At 41.6% G+C, this 26,156-nt stretch overlaps 2 protein-coding genes and 1 non-coding gene across 3 annotated transcripts; 2 read left to right on the top strand and 1 right to left on the bottom strand.

Moving 5' to 3' along the window:
* Positions 1-1,069: 1,069 nt before the first annotated feature.
* Positions 1,070-7,932, bottom strand: LOC115102234 (NADH dehydrogenase [ubiquinone] 1 beta subcomplex subunit 11, mitochondrial-like). Its single transcript, XM_029621937.2, has 3 exons — positions 7,682-7,932; positions 7,321-7,451; positions 1,070-1,285 (listed from the first exon to the last, which is right to left on the bottom strand). The coding sequence occupies exons 1-3, from the start codon at positions 7,865-7,867 to the stop codon at positions 1,156-1,158; spliced, it is 447 nt and encodes a 148-aa protein (XP_029477797.2). The 5' UTR covers positions 7,868-7,932; the 3' UTR covers positions 1,070-1,155.
* Positions 7,933-9,315: 1,383 nt separating this feature from the next.
* On the top strand, positions 9,316-13,086 carry LOC115102232 (properdin-like). The gene is made up of 10 exons (XM_029621933.2): positions 9,316-9,657; positions 9,859-9,997; positions 10,078-10,259; positions 10,359-10,529; positions 10,645-10,839; positions 10,985-11,158; positions 11,913-12,101; positions 12,275-12,386; positions 12,624-12,750; positions 12,852-13,086. The coding sequence occupies exons 1-9, from the start codon at positions 9,603-9,605 to the stop codon at positions 12,748-12,750; spliced, it is 1,344 nt and encodes a 447-aa protein (XP_029477793.1). The 5' UTR covers positions 9,316-9,602; the 3' UTR covers positions 12,852-13,086.
* A 4,741-nt stretch (positions 13,087-17,827) lies between these two features.
* On the top strand, positions 17,828-17,900 carry trnaf-gaa (transfer RNA phenylalanine (anticodon GAA)). The gene has a single exon. It is a non-coding gene; the product is annotated as a tRNA-Phe (tRNA).
* The last annotated feature ends 8,256 nt before the right edge of the window (positions 17,901-26,156 follow it).

Genomic DNA, 26,156 nt, shown 5'->3' with positions numbered 1-26,156 from the left:
TGAACAAATCAGCTAACCACATCATGGTCGTGTTCCCCTGCTCAGACGTTGCATGCATCAACCAATGGTTGCGTGCACCAGATTGCTATAACATATGTGGTTAGTTGATAAGTTAAACACCTAACCAGGCATCATTGTAAGATCTGGCATGCATCAGCAATGTTCGAACAGGGGAACATGACCATAGCGATCTGATGCGCACGACTGCACAATCGATGACATGGAACACAAACATTGGTTGATACAATGTAACACCTGAACATCATAACATCTCCCTAACAGGGGTAGAGAACTCTTGCGCTGAGTCATATAACGAACATCTTTCATGAGACGCTTTTATCCAAAGCGACTTTGTCATGCGTGCACATATTTAAATAGTTTTTGTAACACAATCTTTACAAATTGTAATGGCTATCTCTTAATCTACTAAATGTTAAACCAGCAACATGAAAATATGTTGTGGACTAGATTTGGTCCCTGTCCCCTATTTGAGAATCAGGGGTGGAACTTTGACGTTTTAGGTAGTTTCATAATAGAGCTTAACTGAAGCCTATCCTTGAATGTGTTGTGATAAGGTGCTGTGGACAAATTTGAGCATCCTTGAAGACTGACAATCAGGTTTAATGCAGAATGCTTCAGCGTGGACATACTGCACAACAGCTGTCAGTGAGGCTTTGATTCATCACAGTTACGTGCATTATCTTGCTTAGTTACCAGTAGGTACTTAGAGCCATGTCTTTTTCTTTCAAAATGGTGATTAGACCAAATTAAAGTTTGTCAATAACCAGCACATTGCTGATGACTACTGTGCACCCATGCCATCATTGTGTTGTCAATGTATTCCAGACTTCCTGGAGATGGTATCTCCTACTGTAATATTCTTTGCAGGTGGTGCATGATGATGTTACACTTTCACTGCTGTGGTGTCATCCATTGGAGATATAGCCCAGGGCAGGTACAAGGGGCTCGCAGAGCAATTACTGCAGTAGTTTGACTATCATACTATTTCATTGTCATCACTAGTCAGTTGCTACCTAGGGCTATTCAGTTTGACTACAAAATAATGATCAATGGTGTGGAAGACATTTATTACATTTTACTGACAAGAAAAAAGTTAGAAATAAACATTCAGTGAACAGCTTCTTATAGTACATCCTACTCCTCTCCGGCTCCTGGTAGCACAATCTTGCTTGGGTCATAGTAGTTCTCCTCCATAAGAAGAAGACCTGCAGCCTCCCTCTGTGTGATCAACCTTTCTGCTTCCCTCCTGGCCCACTGCCTCATACTGGTGAGAAAAAGACAGGTCAAAAAGACTAATCAAATAGTGTTTGATCAATTCAATATAGCACATAGTTGTTTGTCGTAGTGCACATTGCTCTCCATTATACAAAAAAAATTAATCCCATTAGCACAGTATACATGATCCCCATTTTAGCTCCAAGGTGCCATCAATTTGAAAAAAAAAGTAGACGGTGCCGATTTATCAGTGCATTGAACCCTGTCACGAGCCATTGTTTTAAAAACTAGATTGTTTTAGCACGAAGACGTCCTATCTGAATTCCGACATCTATATGCACCGGTGTCATTTTTGGAGTCCAGGAACGCAGCATTGACTTGTGGAATTGACTGGTCTACTATCCAAAGTTCCATCAGTCCATTGTAATACAGCTTATTGTCCTATGTAGCTCCATTAGTAGCGCATGGTGCTTGCGACACCAGAGTTTTGCGTTTGATTCCCACAGGGGACCAGTACGAAAAAAATATGCAGTCACTACATTTAACATTTACATTTAAGTCATTTAGCAGACGCTCTTATCCAGAGCGACTTACAAATTGGTGCGTTCACCTTAAGACATCCAGTGGAACAGCCACTTTACAATAGTGCATCTAAATCTTTTAAGGGGGGGGTGAGAAGGATTACTTTATCCTATCCTAGGTATTCCTGAAAGAGGTGGGGTTTCAGGTGTCTCCGGAAGGTGGTGATTGACTCCGCTGTCCTGGCGTCGTGAGGGAGTTTGTTCCACCATTGGGGGGCCAGAGCAGCGAACAGTTTTGACTGGGCTGCGCGGGAACTGTACTTCCTCAGTGGTAGGGAGGCGAGCAGGCCAGAGGTGGATGAACGCAGTGCCCTTGTTTGGGTGTAGGGCCTGATCAGAGCCTGGAGGTACTGAGGTGCCGTTCCCCTCACAGCTCCGTAGGCAAGCACCATGGTCTTGTAGCGGATGCGAGCTTCAACTGGAAGCCAGTGGAGAGAGCGGAGGAGCGGGGTGACGTGAGAGAACTTGGGAAGGTTGAACACCAGACGAGCTGCGGCGTTCTGGATGAGTTGTAGGGGTTTAATGGCACAGGCAGGGAGCCCAGCCAACAGCGAGTTGCAGTAATCCAGACGGGAGATGACAAGTGCCTGGATTAGGACCTGCGCCGCTTCCTGTGTGAGGCAGGGTCGTACTCTGCGGATGTTGTAGAGCATGAACCTACAGGAACGGGCCACCGCCTTGATGTTAGTTGAGAACGACAGGGTGTTGTCCAGGATCACGCCAAGGTTCTTAGCGCTCTGGGAGGAGGACACAATGGAGTTGTCAACCGTGATGGCGAGATCATGGAACGGGCAGTCCTTCCCTGGGAGGAAGAGCAGCTCCGTCTTGCCGAGGTTCAGCTTGAGGTGGTGATCCGTCATCCACACTGATATGTCTGCCAGACATGCAGAGATGCGATTCGCCACCTGGTCATCAGAAGGGGGAAAGGAGAAGATTAATTGTGTGTCGTCTGCATAGCAATGATAGGAGAGACCATGTGAGGTTATGACAGAGCCAAGTGACTTGGTGTATAGCGAGAATAGGAGAGGGCCTAGAACAGAGCCCTGGGGACGCCAGTGGTGAGAGCGCGTGGTGAGGAGACAGATTCTCGCCACGCCACCTGGTAGGAGCGACCTGTCAGGTAGGACGCAATCCAAGCGTGGGCCGCGCCGGAGATGCCCAACTCGGAGAGGGTGGAGAGGAGGATCTGATGGTTCACAGTATCGAAGGCAGCCGATAGGTCTAGAAGGATGAGAGCAGAGGAGAGAGAGTTAGCTTTAGCAGTGCGGAGGGCCTCCGTGATACAGAGAAGAGCAGTCTCAGTTGAATGACTAGTCTTGAAACCTGACTGATTTGGATCAAGAAGGTCATTCTGAGAGAGATAGCGGGAGAGCTGGCCAAGGACGGCACGTTCAAGAGTTTTGGAGAGAAAAGAAAGAAGGGATACTGGTCTGTAGTTGTTGACATCGGAGGGATCGAGTGTAGGTTTTCACTACTGTAAGAGCGTCTGCTAAATGACTAAAATGTCCATTTGAAACCCTATTATTCAAAAATACTTTTCCAAAAGAAAATGTGAATTTGTGCTATGATAAATATGCTCCTTTACCCCACATCAACTGGATACTGAAATAAAAAGAACCCAAAAATTGTACATAAGCTTTTTGTGCATATTTCAATCAAATTGTGCACATTTGTTTACTTCCCTTTTAGTGAGCATTTCTCCTTTGGCAAGATAATACATCCACCTGACAGGTTCGCGTATCAAGAAGCTGAATAAACAGCATGATCATTACACATGTGCACCTTGTGCTGGGGACAATAAAAGGACACAAATGTGCAGTTGTCACACAACACAATGCCACAGATGTCTCAAGTTCTTAGGGAGCGTGCAATTTGCATGCTGACTGCAGGAACGTCCACCAGAGTTATTGCCAGATAATTATTTTTTCATTTTTTTCCCCATAAGCCATCTCCATTGATTTAAGGAATTTGGCAGTATGTCCAACCGGCCTCACAAACGCAGAACACGTAACCACGCGAGCCCAGGACCTCCACATTTGGCTTCTTCACCTGTGAGATTGTCTGAGACCAGTCACCTGGACAGCTGATGAATCTGTTTGCACAACCAAATTTCTGCACAAACTGTTAGAAACCGTCTCAGGGAAGCCCATCTGTGTGCTCGTCGTCCTCACCAGGGTCTTGACCTGACGGCAGTTCAGAGTCGTAACAGAGTGGGCAAATGCTCACCTTCAATGGCCACTGGCACAGTGGAGAAGTGTGCTCTTCATGGATGAATCCCAGTTTCAACTGTACCGGGTAGATGGCTGACCGTATATATGGCATTGTGTGGGTGAGTGATTTGCTGATGTCAACATTGTAAAGAGTGCCCCATGGTGGCAGTGGGGTTATGGTATGTTTAGGCATAAGCTACAGACAATGAACACAATTGCATTTTATCGATGGCAATTTGAATCTACAGAGATACCGTGACGAGATCCTGGCCCATTGTCATGCTATTCATCCGCCACAATCACCTCATGTTTCAGCATGATAATGCACGGACCCATGTCTAAGATCTGCACACAATTCCTGGATGCGCAAAATGTTCCAGTTCTTCCATGGCCTGCATACTCACCAGACATGTCACCCATTGAGCATGTTCGGGAAGCTCTGGATCGGTGTACGACAGTGTGTTCCAGTTCCCACCAATATCTAGCAACTTCACACAGACATTGAAGAGGAGTGGGACAACATTCCACAGGCCACAATCAACAACCTGATCAACTCTATGCGAAGGAGATGTCGTGCTGCATGGTTCTCTCCAACTGGTTCCTTTTTAAAAATGTTTTATTTACGTATCTGTGACCAACAAATGCATATCTTTATTCCCAGTTATGTGAAGTGTATAGATTAGGGCCTAATTCATTTCAATTAACTGATTTCCTTACATGAACTGTAACTCAGTAAAACCTATGAAATTGTTGTACAATTTGCCCAATAAAATTGTATTTTTGTTCAGGCATTGCCTAGATCGGCCCATTTCTTCCAAACAGCATGTGTCAAAGCTATCTTGTAAGTATCCCCCCCCCCACACACAGGAACATCTGATGATTTGCATAAAGCTGGGCCTCAGTACACTCTGGTCACATCGCCAACTGTCGTATAGTAAGTCTCCTCACATCAGGAAAGGGCCTTTTTTTTAAAGTGTCAGCTTCATATTCATCTCCAGCACCACCCCAACATCAACATACAGTTGAAGTCAGAAGTTTACATATACCTTAGCCAAATACATTTAATCCCAGTTTCACAATTCCTGACATTTAATCCTAATAAAAACATTCCCTGTTTTAGGTCAGTTAGGATCACCACTTTATTTTAAGAATGTGAAATGTCAGAATAATAAGAGCGAACGATTTATTTCAGCTTTTTTCATTCATCACATTCCCAGTGGGTCAGAAGTTTACATGCACTCAATTAGTATTTGGTAGCAATGCCTTTAAATTGTTTAACTTGGGTCAAATGTTTCAGGTAGCCTTCCACAAGCTTCCCACAATAAGTTGGGTGAATTTTGGCCCATCCTTCCTGACAGAGCTGGTGTAACTGAGTCAGGTTTGTAGGCCTCCTTGCTCGCACATGCTTTTTCAGTTCTACCCACAAATTTTATATAGGATTGAGGTCAGGGCTTTGTGATGGCCACTCCAATACCTTGACTTTGTTGTCCTTAAGCCATTTTGCCACAACTTTGGAAGTATGCTTGGGGTCATTGTCCATTTGGAAGACCCATTTGCGACCAAGCTTTAACTTCCTGACTGATGTCTTGAGATGTTGCTTCAATATATCCACATAATTTTCCTCCCTCATGATGCCATCTATTTTGTGAAGTACACCAGTCCCTCCTGCAGCAAAGCACCCCCACAACATTATGCTGCCACCCCCATGTTTCACAGTTGGGATGGTGTTCTTAGGCTTGCAAGCCTCCCCCTTTTTCCTCCAAACATATCAATGGTCTTTATGGCCAAACAGTTCTATTTTTGTTTCATCATACGAGAGGACATTTCTCCAAAAAGTACAATCTTGGTCCCCATGTGCAGTTGAAAACCGTAGTCTGGCTTTTTTTAATGGCGGTTTTGGAGCAGTGGCTTCTTCCATGCTGAGCGGCCTTTCAGGTTTTGTCGATATAAGACTCATTTTACTGTGGATATAGATACTTTTGTACCCGTTTCCTCCAGCCTCGTCACAAGGTCCTTTGCTGTTGTTCTGGGATTGATTTGCACTTTTCGCACCAAAGTATGTTCATCTCGAGGAGACAGAACGTGTAACCTTAGTGGTATGACGGCTGCGTGGTCCCATGGTGTTTATACTTGCGTACTATTGTTTGTACAGATGAACGTGGTACCTTCAGGCGTTTGGAAATTGCTCCAAAGGATTAACCAGACATGTGGAGGTCTACAATTTTTTTCTAAGGTCTTGGCTGATTTCTTTTCATTTTCCCATGAGGCACTGAGTTTGAAGGTAGGCCTTGAAATACATCCACAGGTAAACTGCCAATTGACTCATGATGTCAATTAGCCTATCAGAAGCTTCTAAAGCCATGACATCACTTTCTAGAATTTTCCAAGCTGTTTAAAAGGCACAGTCAACATAGTGCATGTAAACTTCTGACCCACTGGAATTGTGATAGTGAAATAATCTGTAAACAATTGTTGGAAAAATTACTTTGGCCATGCACAAAGTAGATGTTCTAACCGACTTGCCAAAACCTTTGTGGAGTGGTTGAAAAAACAAGTTTTAATGACTCCATTAGTGTATGTAAACTTCCGACTTCAACTATATTTGAAAACTGCACATTTCTATGTTTTGTAGTAACATCAGTGTTTTATTTTATTTTACCTTTATTTTACTAGGCAAGTCAGTTAAGAACAAATTCTTATTTTCAATGACGGCCTAGGAACAGTGGGTTAACTGCCTGTTCAGGGGCAGAACGACAGATTTGTACCTTGTCAAGCTCGGGGATTCGAACCTTTCGGTTACTAGTCCAACGCTCTAACCACTAGGCTACCCTGCCGCCCCGTGTGCATTGCATACTAATTGGTTGATGATGTTACTACAAAACATAGAAATGTGCAGTTTTCACATATGTTGGGAGGTTGTGCTGGAGATTATGAATATGAAGCGGACACTTAAAAGTCCCTAGACTTATCTTCCCCTATTTTTTTTTATTTTTTTACTACAAAACATAGAAACGTGCAATATTCACATGTTTATGTGGTGGTGGTTTTGATGAGGAATATGAAGTAGAGCAATTTTGGAATGTCCCTTTAACCAAAAATATGTTATAAAACATTCATCAGTGTAGTTTGGTTGCATTCATCTAGCTCGTTTTTTGTGGGGTCCTCCTAGCAGTGTTATATTTTTACTGTAGCTCGGCTTTTCAGTCACTTACTCATTGTGCACCTACTTGCATCATTGTGCAAGTGATGAAGATCAAGCAACAAAGAGGGATGTGCAGTGTGCTTAAACATACCCATGGTCTGGTAAATAGTGGATGAAGGTACCCCCAACCACAATAGCCATGGAGATGCCAAAGAAGAAGGCCATCCTCATGTTCCACTCGTCAACGACAGGATCCTGAGAGAACCCATGATAATCTCGATTCTGTAGAGATGAGATATTGTTATTATGCTTTCATGCTACACTGGATTGTTTGCTAGCTAGTATTTACTACACCGGAGTGCAGTTAGTACATTATTTAGGCACTATGTTTGACTGAAGGAATGTGTATCGTTAAGTCGAACTACATTGAATGTGTAATATTGTCAATAATACCAGATATGAGCTGGCTAGCAAGAGTAGGGTATTTCCGTTTAGATTCAGAACCAACTCACCTTCTCGAACGCGCTGACCTCTGCGTGTCCATGACTTTCCGTGGCACGTGAGGGCTGCAAATCCGATACAGTGGCCGAACCAGCAGCACCCGAGGGTGGAGATTGCGATACGAACCGAGCCCCAAACGCCGGATTTGTGCGAAAACGGGCCAAGGCAGGCCTAAACCGTGACAACCGGGCGAGCATTTTGACAGAGCAACACTGTCGTGTCGACCCGGCACCGGATTTTTTTGCCCTTTTCTTCAGCTTGTGGAACAGAAGCAGATAATTTCAAAAGAGGTTATTGATCGCCGCCTACTGGGCGGGATGTGTCTGCTGTCAGTGGATGTCACCTACCACGAGCACAGCCTACTGGAAATAATGAGATAAGGCAGTTAGTTGCGAAAATATATTTCTTATGAGGTGCAATGTTTGTTGAGCAAATATTGAATCAAATTCAAGATTTCAACGAATTAAAAAAATACGGGAAAAAACGAGCACCCTTGCCTTTCTAGCACTGACACCAGCACTTTTCCTTTCTTACTAGCACTGACTTTGCTGATAGAGGCTTTGAGAAGTTTAACTTAATATGGCTATGATTTGTGGTTTTCTCGACTAGCAACCTTTTAGATGATCTGTAAATCGCTCTGGATAAGAGCGTCTGCTAAATTACAAAAAAAATTTAAAGGCAAACGTTATGCACTATTATTGGGCAAATTGCCAAAATTGCTTCATATATTTCCAAATTGCTTCATTTATACAGTGATTAGAATGACTGTCTTCAAAATGTATGGTAATCAGGCATCCAAGATCTTAAACTGTATCTCTAATACACTGCCTGTCGCTTTTATACTATTTGATTACATATTTTTTATTTCACTTTCGTCTTTTATATTGCCTAAAGTCTGTAAGTCTTCTATGTTTAAAACCTCTACAGGATCGGTGGGTCCCCGTGGGACGGTTGAGCTAACGTAGGCTAATGCGATTAGCATGAGGTTGTAAGTAATAAGAAAATTTCCCAGGACATAGACATATCTGATATTGGCAGAAATTATTGTTAATCTAACTGCACTGTCCAATTTACAGTAGCTATGAAAGTGAAAGAATACCATGCTATTGTTTGAGAGTGCACAGTTTTAAACTTGAAAAGTTATTAATAAACCAATTAGGCACATTTGGGCAGTCTTGATACATTTTGAACAGAAATGCAATGGTTCATTGGATCAGTCTAAAACGTTACACATGCACTGCTGTCATCTAGTGGCCAAAATGTAAATTGTGCCTAGGCTGGAATAATACATTATGGCCTTTCTCTTGCATTTCAAAGATGATTGTACAAAAAAAAAGCATGTTTTTTTTCTTTGTATTATCTTTTACCAGATCTAATGTCTTATATTCTCCTACATTCATTTCACATTTCCACAAACTTCAAAGGGTTTCCTTTCAAATGGTATCAAGAATATGCATGTCCTGAGCTACAGGCAGTTAGATTTGGGTGGATCCTTAAACATAGCTAGCTAGTGCATCTGGCATTTTGTGCAACAATTGCGTAACAATGCTGCAAAAAGGTCATGATGGTCAGGGGGAGGTATGAGTTTATTAACCTTACGGGAATGGGATACATGCCTTTCCTATTTGTTTCCAAATTCCAATAAAGTGAAACATAAACCAGAGGGAAGAGGTGAAGTGAGAGGGTCCACTCCTGTGAGAATACAGCAATAAGTAGACCAATCATAGAGAGACTAATATGCAGAGCAGATCACCTGCCTTATTCGCCTTTGGGACGACTCCCATTGTTAGGGCAGAGACAATATACAGTATAATATAATATATACAGTATAATACAATATAATTATATACAGTTATATCTCTGGAGAAGCCTGCTAGGTGAGAGTGGACAGAGAGCTAGAGTAAGAAATACTAGGCATAGACCGACCGAGAAATGGTCCAGGTGTTGTGGACTTCATTGGTTTTGCTGATCACCTTCAGGGAATCAGGTCAGTGACTTTATTATTGTTGTTTAAAAATAAATATTTATTTTCATAACATCAGAAAACTAAATGTGATATTTAGTATATTGAGTTGTGAATACAACACTTCACTATTATGCTAGACACATCACGTTACTTTTTAATAATATGATAAAATGCTAGAAAAAATGATTGTTCTAGTCACTGCTTCAATCTATATGTTTCCAGTATCACAGGAGGTGAAATGTTACAGCAGGTTTGATAATGGGGATTGTGGCGATCTCCTGGGAGAGGTGACAATTGAAGACTGTTGTCTTAACCCTCACTATGGCTACATTGGAGCAGATGGAAAATGCAAGTTTTGTGGGTGAGTCTCAATTGGTTTCAGATTTGGACGACAATGTCCCAGTGCAGGATGTGATATGGTGTGTTTTATGTCACCTGTAGCCCAGCTTCGTGGTCTGAATGGACTACTTGGGGCCGCTGCTCTGTCCCCTGTAAGGAGGGAGTTTCGCAGAGACGGCGAGAATGCCAGGGACGTGGAAAATGTACTCTGAAGAGTAGCCTTGCAGAGCTTCAGAAACTAACAATAGAGACCAAAGTCTGCATTGAGCCAGACTGTTGTCCAGGTACAGACCCCTTCTAACAGTCAGGGAACATGCATTCAATAATATCTGAAGTCAAGGTATTTTGTGCCTCTTTTGATGATCTTGCTGAAAATTGTACAGAACATGGACAATGGAGCAAGTGGGGTGAGTGGCAGCCATGTTCAGCAACTTGTGAGAAGGGCATGAGAAAGAGAATGAGGACATGCACCGAACCACCACCTAGATGTGGAAGCAGCTGCGAAGGTCCAAGTGAAGAGGAGGAACACTGCTTGGTTGATCGCGTCTGTCCAAGTAAAGACCATCATGATTTAGACACACTCTATTCCTTCACGTAATGCAATAACCATCTCCATACATGATACAAGTTTGACATGTTTTCACCACTCACCTCCTATTTCGACTGTAGCCCATGGTGGTTGGTCAAACTGGGAGAGTTGGCAGCCATGCTCAGGCACTTGTTCAAGGGAGGATTTACCCAGACCTACACAGCGGCGCCGCAGATCATGCTCCAATCCACCACCATCCTCAGTGCCCCCTGGTGATGAATGCCCTGGGTTAGGGAGCGAAACTAGGACCTGTGATGAGCTTCCTTCATGTCCTGGTAAATGACATGGCAAAGCAATAACATTTTCCTCTGAGGTTCTGACTGATATCCTAAAGCTATTGCTTGTATTCATACACAGAATGTAGCAATAACATGTACTCATAGTGCATGTAAAACAAACCTCCCCCTTTATCCTCAACAGTGAATGGTAACTGGGGACCGTGGGGCCCCCCCAGCTCCTGCTCCGTTACCTGTGGGGTGGGGGTTAATGAAATGCTCAGACAGTGTGACAACCCAGCCACTAAACATGGAGGTCTGCCCTGCTCTGGATCTAATAAAGACACACAAATCTGCAATACCAAAAACCATTGCCCAGGTAAAATACTGACAGCCAGAGAATAACCCATTCCCTCTGCCCATTTCATCAGTTATTAACCTCTGAGCAAATGTTGTTTTTAGTGAATGAGTCATTTGATCAAACTTAGCCTCTCTTGAGAGGATTATAGCTTTCACACAACTGAGGTCAGATGTTTATTTTAGTCACTGTAATTATAATATTATATACTTTAACAGTAATACTATTACTGTTGTTATGATATGGGGCGTAGTTTAGTGTTCGCAAAAGATAGACAGCACCCTTCCACACCACATCTCTAGGTGGCAGCGGTAACGGGGTCCAAGTATTGTGCGAGGCCTTGATAAGCACACAGGTACGGCCTGCCAGTATTTGTTTTGCGTTACCGTTTTAGTTTAGTTTTTTTGTTATTTTCTTTTTGTATATAATTATTTTCGTCACTATAAACTGAACAAATGATAATCCCCTTGGCTGGCCAACCTGGGGTTCAAGACGGTGCTGGCCCTGGACCGAGTTAAGGTTGCTGTCCCCTGGGGGCACATGCTGTCCGCATACTTTTACTTTTCACATAAATGCACAGATTAAATCAGATTACAGACCATTTAGCTAGTCCTAGGACCCCTAGACATAGCGAGTGTATCAACATCTGTAGGCTAGCTAGTTGGTTTCGTAACACTGTATATGGTATTCAGTAGTGAAACCATTGTATCCTTCAAGCCCTCCTAAGAACTGAAAGACTTCCCATGGGGATAATAGTTATTTCTTTGTTCCACAGTGGATGGTCAGTGGTCGCAGTGGGGGACATGGGAAGAATGTAAATCTAATAGAGGAAACATTAAGTGTCGAAAAATTGGTGGACAGCAAAGACGCCAAAGATGGTGTGAACACACAGGTTTTGGTGGGTTGACGTGTGAAGGAAAGATCACAGACTACAGGCCCTGCTTTGACATTACATCTTGCTACTGTGAGTTCATTTTTTTCCCCATTGATTGAGCTGTGTTTGATTTGATGCCTCTTTCAACTTTAATTCAATCCAAGTGTTGCATTGTTTTTCAGTGATAGTTGAATACAAATCAGATTTCATGACCAGTAGGCTAAGAAGTTATGTTCCTCACATAATGCTTCGCTTGTGTTTAGTTGATAGTAAGTTGAGTGAATGGAGTGAGTGGAGTCATTGTGAGCCCCCCTGTGGAGAAGGAGTCAAAAGGACCAGAGAACGCAAGTGCATACCTAATCTCTCAGAATACCCGTAAGGAGACGGTATAGTATACTGTTATTACACACTGATTAACCAAGTAATTTGTGTGTATCTACTCTTATGCCTCTCAATAAGTAGGCTAAACATGATTTAGGCATTGCTTGGGCTCAGTGGCACATTCAATATTATCTGGTGCGGTGTGAAATCTGTGCACTCTGCTATTGTTTGGTGTGTCAGGTGTAAATTGGGTGAATCTAACTCTTTATTTGCTATTTGTTTCCATGCCAGGGAGACAATAGGGTATCCTATTAAGGCTAAAGCATATTTTGAAGGGAAGCCAAAAGTGAATTGCACACTGTTGAAGGACACAAAAGAGACTCTGGCTTGTATAAAGGTTCCTCTATGTGACACATAGGTAATACCTTATCATTAACATTGATTTCACAGTTGCAATATCCATTTTAAATGCACTTTGGTCGGCTCTAATGCAATCTCTAAATGTCTGACTTTTTTCAGAGTCTTTTGATCAAAACACAAGCCTGGAGGGGGATAAGGATTGTCAACTTAGAAAATGACACATTGAATTGTCTAGCCATGTGATTTCACTGCTTTTGGTCACATATGTCTATGCAGCCTTCATGAACCAGTAGTAACACAAAGTAGTTTATTATGACTACACTTTTCATAATAATGTAATTTCTTAATGAAATAAAAGACATTAAAGCAATTCCTTGATAGGAAGTGAACAGTCTATGAAGTCTTTTAATTTCAAATGCAGCATTGCATTAACTGTAGTGATTATTGAAAACTTCATTTATGCATAACAAATTGTGTGGTGCCAGGACAACAACATCTCCCTCAATGTGAGCAAGACAAAGGAGCAGATCATGGACCACAGGAAAAGTTGTGCCGAACAGGCCCCCATTAACATTGATGGGGCTGTTATGGAGCGGGTTGAGAGTTTCAAGTTCCTTGGTGTCCACATCACCAACAAACTATCATGGTCCAAACACACCAAGACAGTCGTGAAGAGGTCACGAGAAAACCTTTTCCCCCCCAGGAGACTGAAAATATTTGGCATGGGTCCCCAGATCCTCATAAAGTTATACAGCGGCACCATCGGGAGCATCCTGATCGGTTGCATCACCGCCCAGTATGGCAACTGCTAGGCATCTGACCGTAAGGCGCTACAGAGGGTAGTGCATACGGCCCAGTACATCATTGGGCCCAAGCTTCCTGCCATCCAGGACCTACACTACCGTTCAAAAGTTTGGGGTCACTTAGAACTGTCCTTGTTTTGAAAGAAACTCTATTTTTTTGTCTATTAAAATAACATCAAATTGATCAGAAATACAGTGTAGACATTGTTAATGTTGTAAATCACTACTGTAGCTGGAAACGGTTGATTTAAAAAAAAAAATGGAATATCTATATAAGCGTACAGAGGCCCATTATCAGCAACCATCACTCCTGTGTTCCAATGGCATGTTGTGTTAGCTAATCCAAGTTTATCATTTTAAAAGGCTAATTGATCATTAGAAAACCCTTTTGCAATTATATTAGCACAGCTGAAAACTGTTGTCCTGATTTAAAGAAGCAATAAAACTGGTCTTCTTTAGACTAGTTGAGTATCTGGAGCATCAGCATTTGTGGTTTCGATTACAGGCTCAAAATGGCTAGAAACAAATAACTTTCTACTGAAACTCATCAGTCAATTCTTGTTCTGAGAAATGAAGGCTATTCCATGCGAGAAATTGTCAAGAAACTGAAGATCTCGTACAACGCTGTGTACTACTCCCTTCACAGTACAGCGCAAACTGGCCTAACTACAACTGAGCAAAAGGACAAGTACATTAGAGTGTCTAGTTTGAGAAACAGATGCCTTACAAGTCCTCAACTGGCAGCTTCATTAAATAGTACCTGCAAAACACCAGTCTCAACGTCAGCAGTGACTCCGGGATGCTGGCCTTCTGAATACTTATGTAAATAAGGTATTTTTGTTTTTTAACATGTTTAATACAGTTAAAATATTTCTAAAAACCTTATTTTGCTTTGTCATGATGTGATATTGTGTGTTGTCACGTTGGTATGAGGGTGGGGAGACAGGCGCAGGAATGCGTAATAGGGTTTGTTATTACACCCAAATTACGGTGTGCCGTGTAAAGGCACCTGGACGAAGACCAAACAAACACTATACAAAACACAGGGTTGAAACCCAAACAAAAGCGAGGAGTACCTTGACTAAATAACACAAGTGCGAGACGAGACGCGTAATCATCTGCAAAATCCACAATAGTACGAAAGCCAAAATACACAGCACAGGTACTCACACGAACCAACAGACATAGTAACAATAATCGACAGGACAATGGTAAACCAAAGACACACTTATACAATTACTAATCACTGGGAATAGGGGCCAGGTGTGATTAATGAAAGTTCCGGAGGATTCTGTGACATGTGTAGATTGATGAGGAACATGTTATTTAATCCATTTTAGAATAAGGCTGTAACGTAACAAAATGTGGAAAAAGCCACTGGGTCTGAATACTTTCCGAATGCACTGTATGCAAATACATACTAGCATGTGCCAAAAGGAGCTCTCTTGCTCATGCTTGGTTCTGTCCACCTCCTTGCTTGTTCTGCCCACAATTGGAAATGACAGGCTGTGGTCTATCTTTTTTATTTTACCTAGGCAAGTCAGTTAAGAACAAATTCTTATTTTCAATGACAGCCTAGGAACAGTGGGTTAACTGCCTGTTCAGGGGCAGAACAACAGACTTGCCAGTTTGGGAGTTTTGAACTTGCAACCTTTCGGCTGCTACTCTAACCGCTAGGCTACCCTGCCGCCCCAGGTTAGTTCTAAAAATATTTAGTTGCGAGTACTAATCCCACATGGGGAAGATATTTTTTTTCTCCAAATACTTTATTTACAATATTCATCCCATGCCCACACACTTCTAATTCTGAAAAGGGAAAGTATACCTGTGAGAGGGGTCGCCCTGGTAGTAGTTGGAGGTTTTTATACACTACCCAAAACCAATCTGAGTTAATTTGACCATTGGAAAATGAGCTACTTCTTAAATACTGCAATGTGTGGTGGATTGAATTGAGCCACTCATTTTAATTTTCAAGGTGATGACTGCACTTTTCCTCCTAAATGTGAGCACACTTTTTTTCTTGCGCCCCATGGGGGGTCAAACGTATATCATCAGTGGCAATAGATATAACTCTAAGCTTTACCACTGTGAGATAAAGGTAATTGTATTATCAGAGCGTGCCAGTGGACTTCTGTTAAGAATGCTTTAATGATAAAATGTTGGGATCATGTACAACTACGTTAATTTATAAATATTTATGAGCAATTCCCCCTACCCACAACTTCTCACCTGAGGTGTGTTCAGTTTGCTTGAATGTTTGCTACGTTTTGGAATGGTTTGTACTGAACGACACGTTTCCCAAAATCGTTCTTGTATGCGTTTGAAGACATTGAGGTACATTTGCTCCTGTTTGGGGGTGGCGAGGTGTGGCTTGAAGCAATGAGTGACATATTTAAAGGGCAGTAGCCATGCTGACAGCGTTCCACACACCAACCCCTTCCCGTTTTTCAACTGGTTGTTCAGTACAGCACCGTTTCCGTTCAATTGAAGATTCCAGAACGTGAAAGCTTACTGAACGCAGCCCAGAATGGATTTTTTGAAAATTTGAAGGGTTTTGGCAAAGGCTGAAGTAGGGGTTGAGAGTTAACCTTTAAGGCAGGCATGAAATACTCATTCCACGGAGGGTGTTTTCAATTAAAACCTAGACACCCACGTGAGAGGAGTTCCTTACTAATTACACCGGATCTTCGCAGCTAGCTAGTTGCTGCCAAGTGGCTATTGTGGCTAACGCCCTTGTCCAGAAGCATGCACCAGTTAGCCTCGAGCTAGGCCCATCTCCCGGCTAGCAAACAAAGTACACCACCTACAATACCTCTCTTGCCAATTGGCCTGGACCCTTTATTGACACGGAGCCTCGCCGATCCATCAAGACTGGTCTGCTGGCGTAATTTGGCCGATGGGCTCTCAACCGGCCTCTGCGTCGCAGATGTTGGTGATGATCCTTCTGCTAGACCCGGATTGCTAGCTTCCTGAATGCCGTGTCTCCCGCTCATCGCCATTTTACCCATTGTTGTCCTAGCTGTTTACGCGTTGTTGTCTCACCCGTTGTTGTCTTAGCTCTTCCAATCAACACCTGTGATTGCTTTATGCCTTTCTCTAATGTCAATATGCCTTGTTTAGGGCAGCTCTCATTGTTTTATTTGACTGCGGAACCCCTATTCCTACTCAACATGCCTCAGATAGCCCCCTTGTCCCACCCCCCACACATGTGGAGACCGCATTTAGCTTAACTGGCGCCTCCAGAGATGCAACCTTTTTCATCGTCACTCAATGCTTAGGTTTACCCCCACTGTACTCGTACCCTACCATACCCTTGTCTGTACACTATGCCCTGAATATACCCTACCACGCCCAGAAATTAGCTCCTTTTATGCTCTGCTCCCAAAGCACTAGACGACCAGTTCTTATAGTCTTTAGCCGTACCCTCATTCTACTCCTCCTCTGTTCATCTGGTGATGTAGAGGTTAACCTAGGCCCTGTGTGTCCCCAGGCACTCTCATTTGTTGACTTCTGCAACCGTAAAAGCTTTGGGTTCTTGCATGTTAACATCAGAAGCCTCCTTCCTAAGTTTGCTTTATTCACTGCTTTAGCACACTCCGCCAACCCTGATGTCCTAGCCGTGTCTGAATGTCTGAATCCTGGATTAGGAATGCCACCAAAAATTCTGAAATGCAAGTTTTGTGGGTGAGTCTCAATTGGTCTACCCTATAGCCCGGTGCAGATGTTGTCTGTAATACATGGCTTCTGGTTGGGGTATGTACTTATGGTCACTTTTGGGAAGACATCATCAATGCACTTATTGATGCAGCTGGTGACTGATGTGGTATACTCAATCTATCTGCAATATTAAAGCTGATCTACCCCCTAAAAAATATGTTATAATTTTGTATTATTTTATTATGACCCCACACTTCTAAAACCAAAGTTGTGCCCCTGGGTACATTAACAAACATATTTTCGATGTTTAATGGGAACTCTGCCATTCAAAAAATATCAGAGCGGTGACTGTTTTGGTAAAACCCTTCAATTGTTTTAGTAAAAAGCTGATGCATGGGACTGGAGAAATGTATTCACTCTAAAATTCAAAGCCAGAGCCATGACATCAACATAAACCATGTTTTGAGGCTTTACATTGCTTGTTTACAATTACATTGTATACGAACAATTAAGTAAAACAAGCTTATATTCTGGGTTCTGATGGTGTACGACAGTTGAACTAAGCTCATGGGGCACTTATAACGTATACTCTTCCAGAATCAGTGGGTATGTAACGGTAATGTATAATAACAGAAAGTCGATTTAGTCGTGCCAGTTTTCTGTTTCCGTATCGTGGCCGAAATAGCTCAGTTGGGAGAGCGTTAGACTGAAGATCTAAAGGTCCCTGGTTCGATCCCTGGTTTCGGCAGTTAATTTTTTCTATGTAGCAGTCTCGCGGAACTGTCCTTTTAATGCTTTGCAAAACACCGGTACGTTACCTGATGGGTGTTTTGACTTTATTTTGCACTACCTGCGTTGATGCCAGCTACATAGAAAGGCTGCCTCTCTCGTTCTGTTCTCACTTTATATTCACAACACCCGGCCCGTATATGGATGGAACAATGACGTTATAAACACAGAGTTTCAAAACCCAGATTACGCAACATCGCAAGATTTACGGGAACGCTTGGAGGCTAACTAAATATACCAATCCGGGGATATTTATTTATTTAAATTTGTTGTATTTTTTATATTTTTTATTATTATATATTTTTTTAAATTAATTAACAGCACATCCATACAGGAAGTACATGTTGGAACACAAGTATATATAAATAGTATACAAAGGACAATTGGGCTTGGGGGTACAATATCACATTACACAAGGACCTTAAGGACATACATACACTTATAATTCTGACAGCTTTTTTGTTAGTAGAGTATTTAATTGTCTTAAAATATAGTTCAATTGATTTTTGTAAGGTAATAAAATGTGGTGTTTCGTTTGTAAATTTAAATTTGTGAATATGAGATTTGGCCAAAAGAATAATGAAATTAATTACATGAATTGTTTCAGCTTTTTCTATTGTAGGTAAAGAATCCAAGTAGTACATCTCTCCACAGTAGTGTAAAATCTTCATAAATGTGTTCAATTATAAATCTACTGATGTCTTGCCACAGTTTCCTTACATGAACACAATGCCAAAAAAGATGCAACACTGTTTCTGGGTTTTCATTACAAAAGGTATAATTTGAGTTTATGTTTTCCTTAAACATCTTCATTTAGTGGTTGGCAGGATAATATTTATGAACTATTTTAAATTAAACTTCCTTAATTTTGTTAATAAATAAGCAACATCCAAACTTTTTTCCAACAGATATCATCAATCAAACCATTCCAATAAGGCATGACATAAGGTATAGATACAAAATCCTGCTGAAACAAGGTTCGTATTGCTCTGTTGTTGAATGGACCAAAAGATAAACAAATCTTTCCTACTGATGAGTCAACAGGGTTAATGGAAGGTAGGCTCTGAGGGTCAGGTATTGACACGTTCCTGAATAATAAAGCAATACCTGAGGGAATGGCATCTTTGTAAAGTGATAAGAATTCCTTATAAATAAGTTTGAAAAACTCTGCATTTGCAAGTTGGCTCACCAATAGGATGTTATTTCAGAACCAATATTTAAAAAACAAATAAGTATTTTTTTTGTTGTTGTTGAATTTGACCCCTTTTTCATGGTATCCAATTGTTTAATAGCTACCATCTTGTCTCGTCGCTACAACTCCCGTACGGGCTCGGGAGAGACGAAGGTTGAAAGTCATGCGTCCTCCGATACACAACCCAACCAAGCCGCACTGCTTCTTAACACAGCGCGCATCCAACCCGGAAGCCAGCCGCACCAATGTGTCGTAGGAAACACCGTGCACCTGGCAACCTTGGTTAGCGCGCACTGCGCCCGACCCGCCACAGGAGTCGCTGGTGCGCGATGAGACAAGGATATCCCTACCGGCCAAACCCTCCCTATAACCCGGACAACGCTAGGCCAGTTGTGAGTCGCCCCACGGACCTCCCGGTCACGACAGAGCCTGGGCGCGAACCCAAAGTCTCTGGTGGCACAGTACAGCGCCATTAACCACTGCGCACCAACTGTTGTCACCTTCTCACCAAGCTGCTTGGCGATGGTCTTGAGCCCATTCCAGCCTTGTGTAGGTCTACAATCTTGTCCCTGACATCCTTGGAGAGCTCAATGATCTTGGCCATGGTGGAGAGTTTGGAATCTGATTGATTGATTGCTTGCTTTTGTGGACAGGTGTCTTTTATACAGGTAACAAAGTATAAAAGACACCTGGGGTCCAGAAATCTTTCTGATTGAGAGGGGATCAAATACTTATTTCCCTCATTAAAATGCAAATACATTTATAACATTTTTGACATGCGTTTTTCTGGATTTTTTTGTTGTCATTCTGTCTCTCACTGTTCAAATAAACCTACCATTAAAAATATAGACGGATCATTTCTTTGTCCGTGGGCAAACGTACAAAATCAGCAGGGGATCAAATACTTTTTCCCCTCATTGTACTGTACCTTAAAAAAAAAAAGGTAGTGGCGTGGATCAGAAAACCAGTCAGTATCTAGTGTGACCACCATTTGCGTCATGCAGCGCGACACATCTTTTTCACATAGAGTTGATCAGGCTGTTGATTGTGGCCTGTGGAATGTTGTCCCACTCCTCTTCAATGGCTGTGCGAAGTTGCTGGATATAAGCTGGAACTGGAACACACTGTCGTTCACATCAATCCAGAGCATCCCAAACATGCTCTATGGGTGACATATCTGGTGAGTATGTAGGCCATGGAAGAACTGGGATAATATCAGCTTCAAGGAATTGTGTACAGATCCTTGCGACATGGGGCTGTGGATTATCATGCTTAAACATGAGGTGATGGAGGTGGAGGAATGGCACGACAATGGGCCTCAGGATCTCGTCACAGTATCTTTTTGCATTCAAATTGCCATCGATAAAATGCAATTGTGTTCATTGTCCATAGCTTATGCCTGCCCATACCATAACCCCACTGCAACCATGGGGCACTCACAAATTTGACATCAAACCGTTCACCCACACAATGCCATACACGTGGTCTGTGGTTGTGAGGCCGGTTGGACATACTGACAAATTCTCTAAAATGACGTTGGAGAGGTTTTATGATAGAGAAATTAACATTACCTCTCTCTCGCAACTGCTCTGGTGGACATTCCTGAAGTCAGCATGCCAATTGCACGCTCCATCAAAACTTGAGACATCTGTGGCATTGTGTTGTGTGACAAAATGGCATATTTTAGTGACCTTTTATTATCCCCAGCACAAGGTGCATCTGTGTAATTATCATGCTGTTTAATCAGCTTTTTGATATGCCACACCTGTCAGGTGGATGGTTTGTCTTAGCAAATGAGAAATGCTCACTAACAGGGATGTAAACAAATTAGTTTACAAAAGTTGAGAAATAACCTTTTGTGCGTATGGAACATTTACGGGATCTTTTATTTCAGCTCATGAAACATGGGAACAACACTTTACATGTTGTGTTTATATTTTTGTTCAGTGTACATTTTCATCATAAAATAAGATGCTTTCTTCCATGGGACTAATCTAGATAGATACAGTGCCTTCGAAAGTATTCACACCCCTTGACTTCTTCCACATTTTTTTGTTACAGCTTGAATTTAAAATGAACTAAATGTAGATTTTATTTTGTCACTGGCCCACACAATACCCTATAATATCAAAGTGGAATTATCTTTTTTGAAATGTTTACAAATTAATAAAAAATGAAAAGCTGAAATGTCTTGAGTCAATCAGTATTCAACCCCTTTGTTATAGCAAGGCTAAATAAGTTCAGGAGTAAAAATGTGCTTAACAAATCACATAATAAATAGCATGGACTCACTGTGTGCAATAGTAGTGTGAGAAGATAGGTGAGAAAAAAAATCAATTGAATTCAGGATGTAACACAACAAAATCTGGAATAAGTCAAAGGGTATGAATACTTTCTGAAGGCACTGTATCATGATGTTGTTGTCTGGTTCGTTAAAATATGCAGTATTTATTATTGTCCATGACACCATCTACACTTGGTATTAATAAGATTTAAAATCGAAAATACAGTCAACATGATTACTTAGAATCTATGAAAATGTTTATAGTATATTATGAGATTATGCTCTATTTCAAAATGTGTCCAGCATGCCTGCAGGATTTCACACTCACTGAAATGACTAATAGACAATACTTGTATACACAAATTCAACCTATTCTCTAGCCTGTCTTCCCTACACCTAAAACTAAATGTACTACTTCACCTAATGAAGACATTTTGTGCTGGGTATTGGCATTTCAAAATATTTTAACCCACATTCTCATTGTCCTTGTCCAATACATAGCACTTACAGTACCCTTAAAAAATGTTTCACAAGGACTGGTTTTGGTAGGTCCCACAAAGAAATCAATCAACATTAACGGCTACACACAAGCTGTTCAATATGAAGATAATTAAGCCTTGTTGGTGGAGTAAATAAAGATGAGTATCAAGCTCACAAAAAACTAACATAAATCAAGGCTACATGTACACAATTACTTCTGGTGATAAGGCACTTCACTGCAGAGGTTCCATTTGGGCTTACTCTATACAACAAAATGAAGTAATGTCCTCTTCTTGTTACATGGTGTATCAGGACCACATTTCCAATGCTACTGCACATGAAACAATGATACCAACATGCAGTAGGCAAACGTTGCGGAACATTGCAGATAGAAATGTCATGAAAAGAGTTGACATGACTTCCAAGAATTGGAAAGAGATCTCCAAAAATAAAAATAAATTCTTGAAGTGTACTTTTTGGAGAAAAGGATTTTCCATGATGCCTATGTTATTTTACATGTCAGAGGCAGGTTTGTTCTACATAATATACACTGAACAAAAATATAAACGCAACATGCAACAATTTCAAAGATTTTACTGAGTTAACAGTTCATATAAGGAAATCAGTAATTTGAAATGAATTCATTAGGCCCTAATTTATGGATTTCACATGACTGGGAATACAGATATGCATCTGTTGGTCACAAATACCTTTTTAAAAAAAAGGTAGGGGCGTGGATCAGTAAACCAGTCAGTATCTGGTGTGACCACTATTTTCCTCATGCAGTATATCTTCTTTGCATAGAGTTGATCAAGCTGTTGATTGTGGCCTGTGGAATGTTGTCCCACTCCTGTTCAATGGCTGTGCGAAGTGGCGGGACCTGGAACACAATGTCATACACATTGATCCAGAGCATCCCAAACGTGCTCAACGGGTGACATGTCTGGTGAGTATGCAGGCCATGGGAGAACTGGGACATTTTCAGCTTCCAGAAATTGTGTACCGATCCTTGCGACTTGCATTATCATGCTGAAACATGAGGGGATGGCGACAGATTAATGACACGACAATGGGTCGCAAGATCTCACCACGGTATCTCTGTGCATTCAAATTGCTTATGCCTGTCCATACCATAACCCTACTACCACCATGGGGTACTCTGTTTACAACGATGACCCACACAACGCTATATGGCTGAGGTTGTTAGGCCAGTTGGACATACAGCCAAATTCTTTAAAACAATGTTGGAGGCAGCTAATGGTAGAGAAATTCAAATTAAATTATCTGGCAATAGCTCTGGTGGACATTCCTGCAGTCACCATGCCAATTGAAGGCTCCCTTCAAAACCTGAGACATCTGTGGCATTGTGTTGTAACATAAGTGCACATTTTTGAGTGGCCTTTTATTGTCCCCAGCACAAGGTGTACCTTTGTAATGATCATGCTGTTTAATCAGCTTCTTGATATGCCACAATTGTTAGGTGGATGGATTATCTTTGCAAAGTTGAAGTGCTCATTAACAGGGATGTAAACTAATTTGTGCATAACATTTGAGAGAAATAAGCTTTTTGTGCATACATACAATTTCTGGAATCTTTTATTTCAGCTCATGAACCATGTGACCAACACTTTACATGTTGCGTTTATATTTTTGTTGAGTATATTTCTACCTGGATGTTACACAACATTCTGTCCTGTTGAAAGTGGCCCATAAAATTCACAATGGAATGTTTCGCTTCAGAGGAAAGCCTTGACCAATCAATCGAATATCTTACAGGAAAAGAGAATTCTCCAGACATACAGTTCCAGACAAATATATTGTCACTCTTGCACTTTTCTTTAATTCCCTATTTCTTCTAAAATAAGTTGAAATTGAAAAAAAGCTTTAGGTCTCCACACCTGGTTATTGGATTGCCAACATTGCAGAACCAATTGATTTTTGTAAACTTTATTTTCTAAACTAAAATTGTAAACTTAAGACAAATGGCATGGACAACATTACTGGCACCCCAGAGCTATAGTACTTGGTGGCACAGACTTTTGCAAGACACAATGCCTTTGGAAAGTATTCAGACCTCTTGACGTCCCCCCCCCCCCCCCCTCAAATCTACACACAATAGCCCATAATGATTAAACAAAAACAGGTTCAGACATTTTCGCAAATGTATATAAAAAAAATATATTAAAAAATATATATATATATTACATTTACATAAGTATTCAGGCTCTTTACTCAGTACTTTGTTGAAACACCTTTGGCAGCGATTACAGCCTCAAGTCTTTTTGGGTATGACGCTATAAGCTTGGCACACCTGTATTTGGGGAGTTTCTCCCATTCCTCTCTGCAGATCCTCTGGATGGGGAGCTTCGCTGCACAGCTATTTTCAGTTCTCTCCAGAGATATTCGATCGGGTTCAAGTCTGGGCTCTGGCTGGGCCACTCAAGGACATTCACAGACTTGTCCCAAAGCCACTCCTGCGTTGTTTTTGCTGTGTGCTTAGGGTCATAGTCCTGTTGGAAAGTGATCCTTCACCCCAGTCTGAGGTCCTGAGCGTTCTGGAGCAGGTTTTCATCAAGGATCTGTCTGTCAGTCCCTGCCGCTGAAAAACATCCCCACAGCATGATGCTGCCACCACCATGCTTCATCGTAGGGAGGGTGCCAGGTTTCCCCCAGACGTGATGCTTGGCATTCAGGCCAAAGAGTTCAATCTTGGTTTCATCAGATCAGAGAATGTTGTATGTCATGGTCAGAGAGCCCTTTAGGTTCCTTCTGGCAAACTCCAAGCGGGCTGTCATGTGCCTTTTACTGAGGAGTGGCTTCCACCTGATTGGTGGAGTGCTGCAGAGATGGGAGAACCTTACAGAAGGACAACCATCTCCACAAAGGAACACTGGAGCTCTGTCAGAGTGACCATCGGGTTCTTGGTCACCTCTCTGACCAAGGCCCTTCTTCCCCGATTGCTCAGTTTGGCCTGGTGTACAGCTCTAGGAAGAGTCTTGGTGGTTCCAAAGTTGTTCCCTTTAAGAATGATGAGGCCACTGTGTTTTTGGGGACCTTCAATGAAAGCAGAAATAATTTGGTACCCTTCCCCAGATCTGTGACGACACAATCCTGTCTTGGAGCTCTACGGACAATTACTTCGACCTCATGGCTTGGTTTTGCTATGACATGCACCGTCAACCCTTGGACCTTGAGTAGACAGGTGTGTGCCTTTCCAAGTCATGTCCAATCAATTGAATTTACCACAGATGGACTCCAATCAAGTTTTAGAAACATCTCAAGGACAATCTCAAAGCAAAGGGTCTGAATAGTTATGTAAATAAGGTATGTTATTTATGTTTTACATTTTTAAGTTTTCACTCTGTGTGTAGAATAAGTTAATCCGTTTTAGAATAAGGCTGTAACATAACATAAAATGTGGAAAAGTGAAGGGGTCTGAATATTTTCAAAATGCAATGGAACTGCCAACAAATGCTTATTGTAGCCATCAATCAGATTGCTGCTCCTTTCTACTGTCAATTTGTCCCACTCTTCAGCAGCAAACTGCTCGAATTCTTCAATATTTGAGGGGTGTCCTCCACCAACTGCTGTTTTCAGCTCTCGCCATTGGTTCATGTGATTCAGATCTGGACTCTTTGCTGGCTAGTCCAGAGTTTCTTCTTGAACCATTACAGCGTGCTTCTGATGTGTGTTCGGGTTGTTGACCTGCTGGAAGATCCACAACATTTAACATAGACAGTTTTTGTACACTGGGTTGAACATTGCACTCCAAACCACCTTGATAATCTGCTGAGTTCATTATGTATTGAACACATTCAAGTCCAGTACCAGGGGTAGCACACCTCCCCATGTTTTATTGTGGAGAGGGTGTTATTTTCTTCGAATGCTTAAATTTGTCCATCGTTTTAAAATCCAATAATTTTTTATTAAACTTATTCGAGAATAAATAGGGAATTATTTAAGAAAAGTTCAGGGGTGACCATATATGGCCAGAACTGTGCAATACAGTGGGGCAAAAAAGTATTTAGTCAGCCACCAATTGTGCAAGTTCTCCCACTTAAAAAGATGAGAGGCCTGTAATTTTCATCATAGGTACGTCAACTATGACAGACAAAATGAGAAGAAAAAAAATCCAGAAAATAACATTGTAGGATTTTTAATTAATTTATTTGCAAATTATTGTGGAAAATAACTAAACCTTGTGAAGACTTACAGAAAACGTTTGACCTCTGTCATTGCCAACAAAGGGTATATAACAA

The sequence above is a fragment of the Oncorhynchus nerka genome, linkage group LG20 (genome assembly GCF_034236695.1).
Source record: "Oncorhynchus nerka isolate Pitt River linkage group LG20, Oner_Uvic_2.0, whole genome shotgun sequence".
NCBI lineage: Eukaryota > Metazoa > Chordata > Actinopteri > Salmoniformes > Salmonidae > Oncorhynchus > Oncorhynchus nerka.
This window is presented reverse-complemented; position numbering and strand designations above follow the sequence as displayed.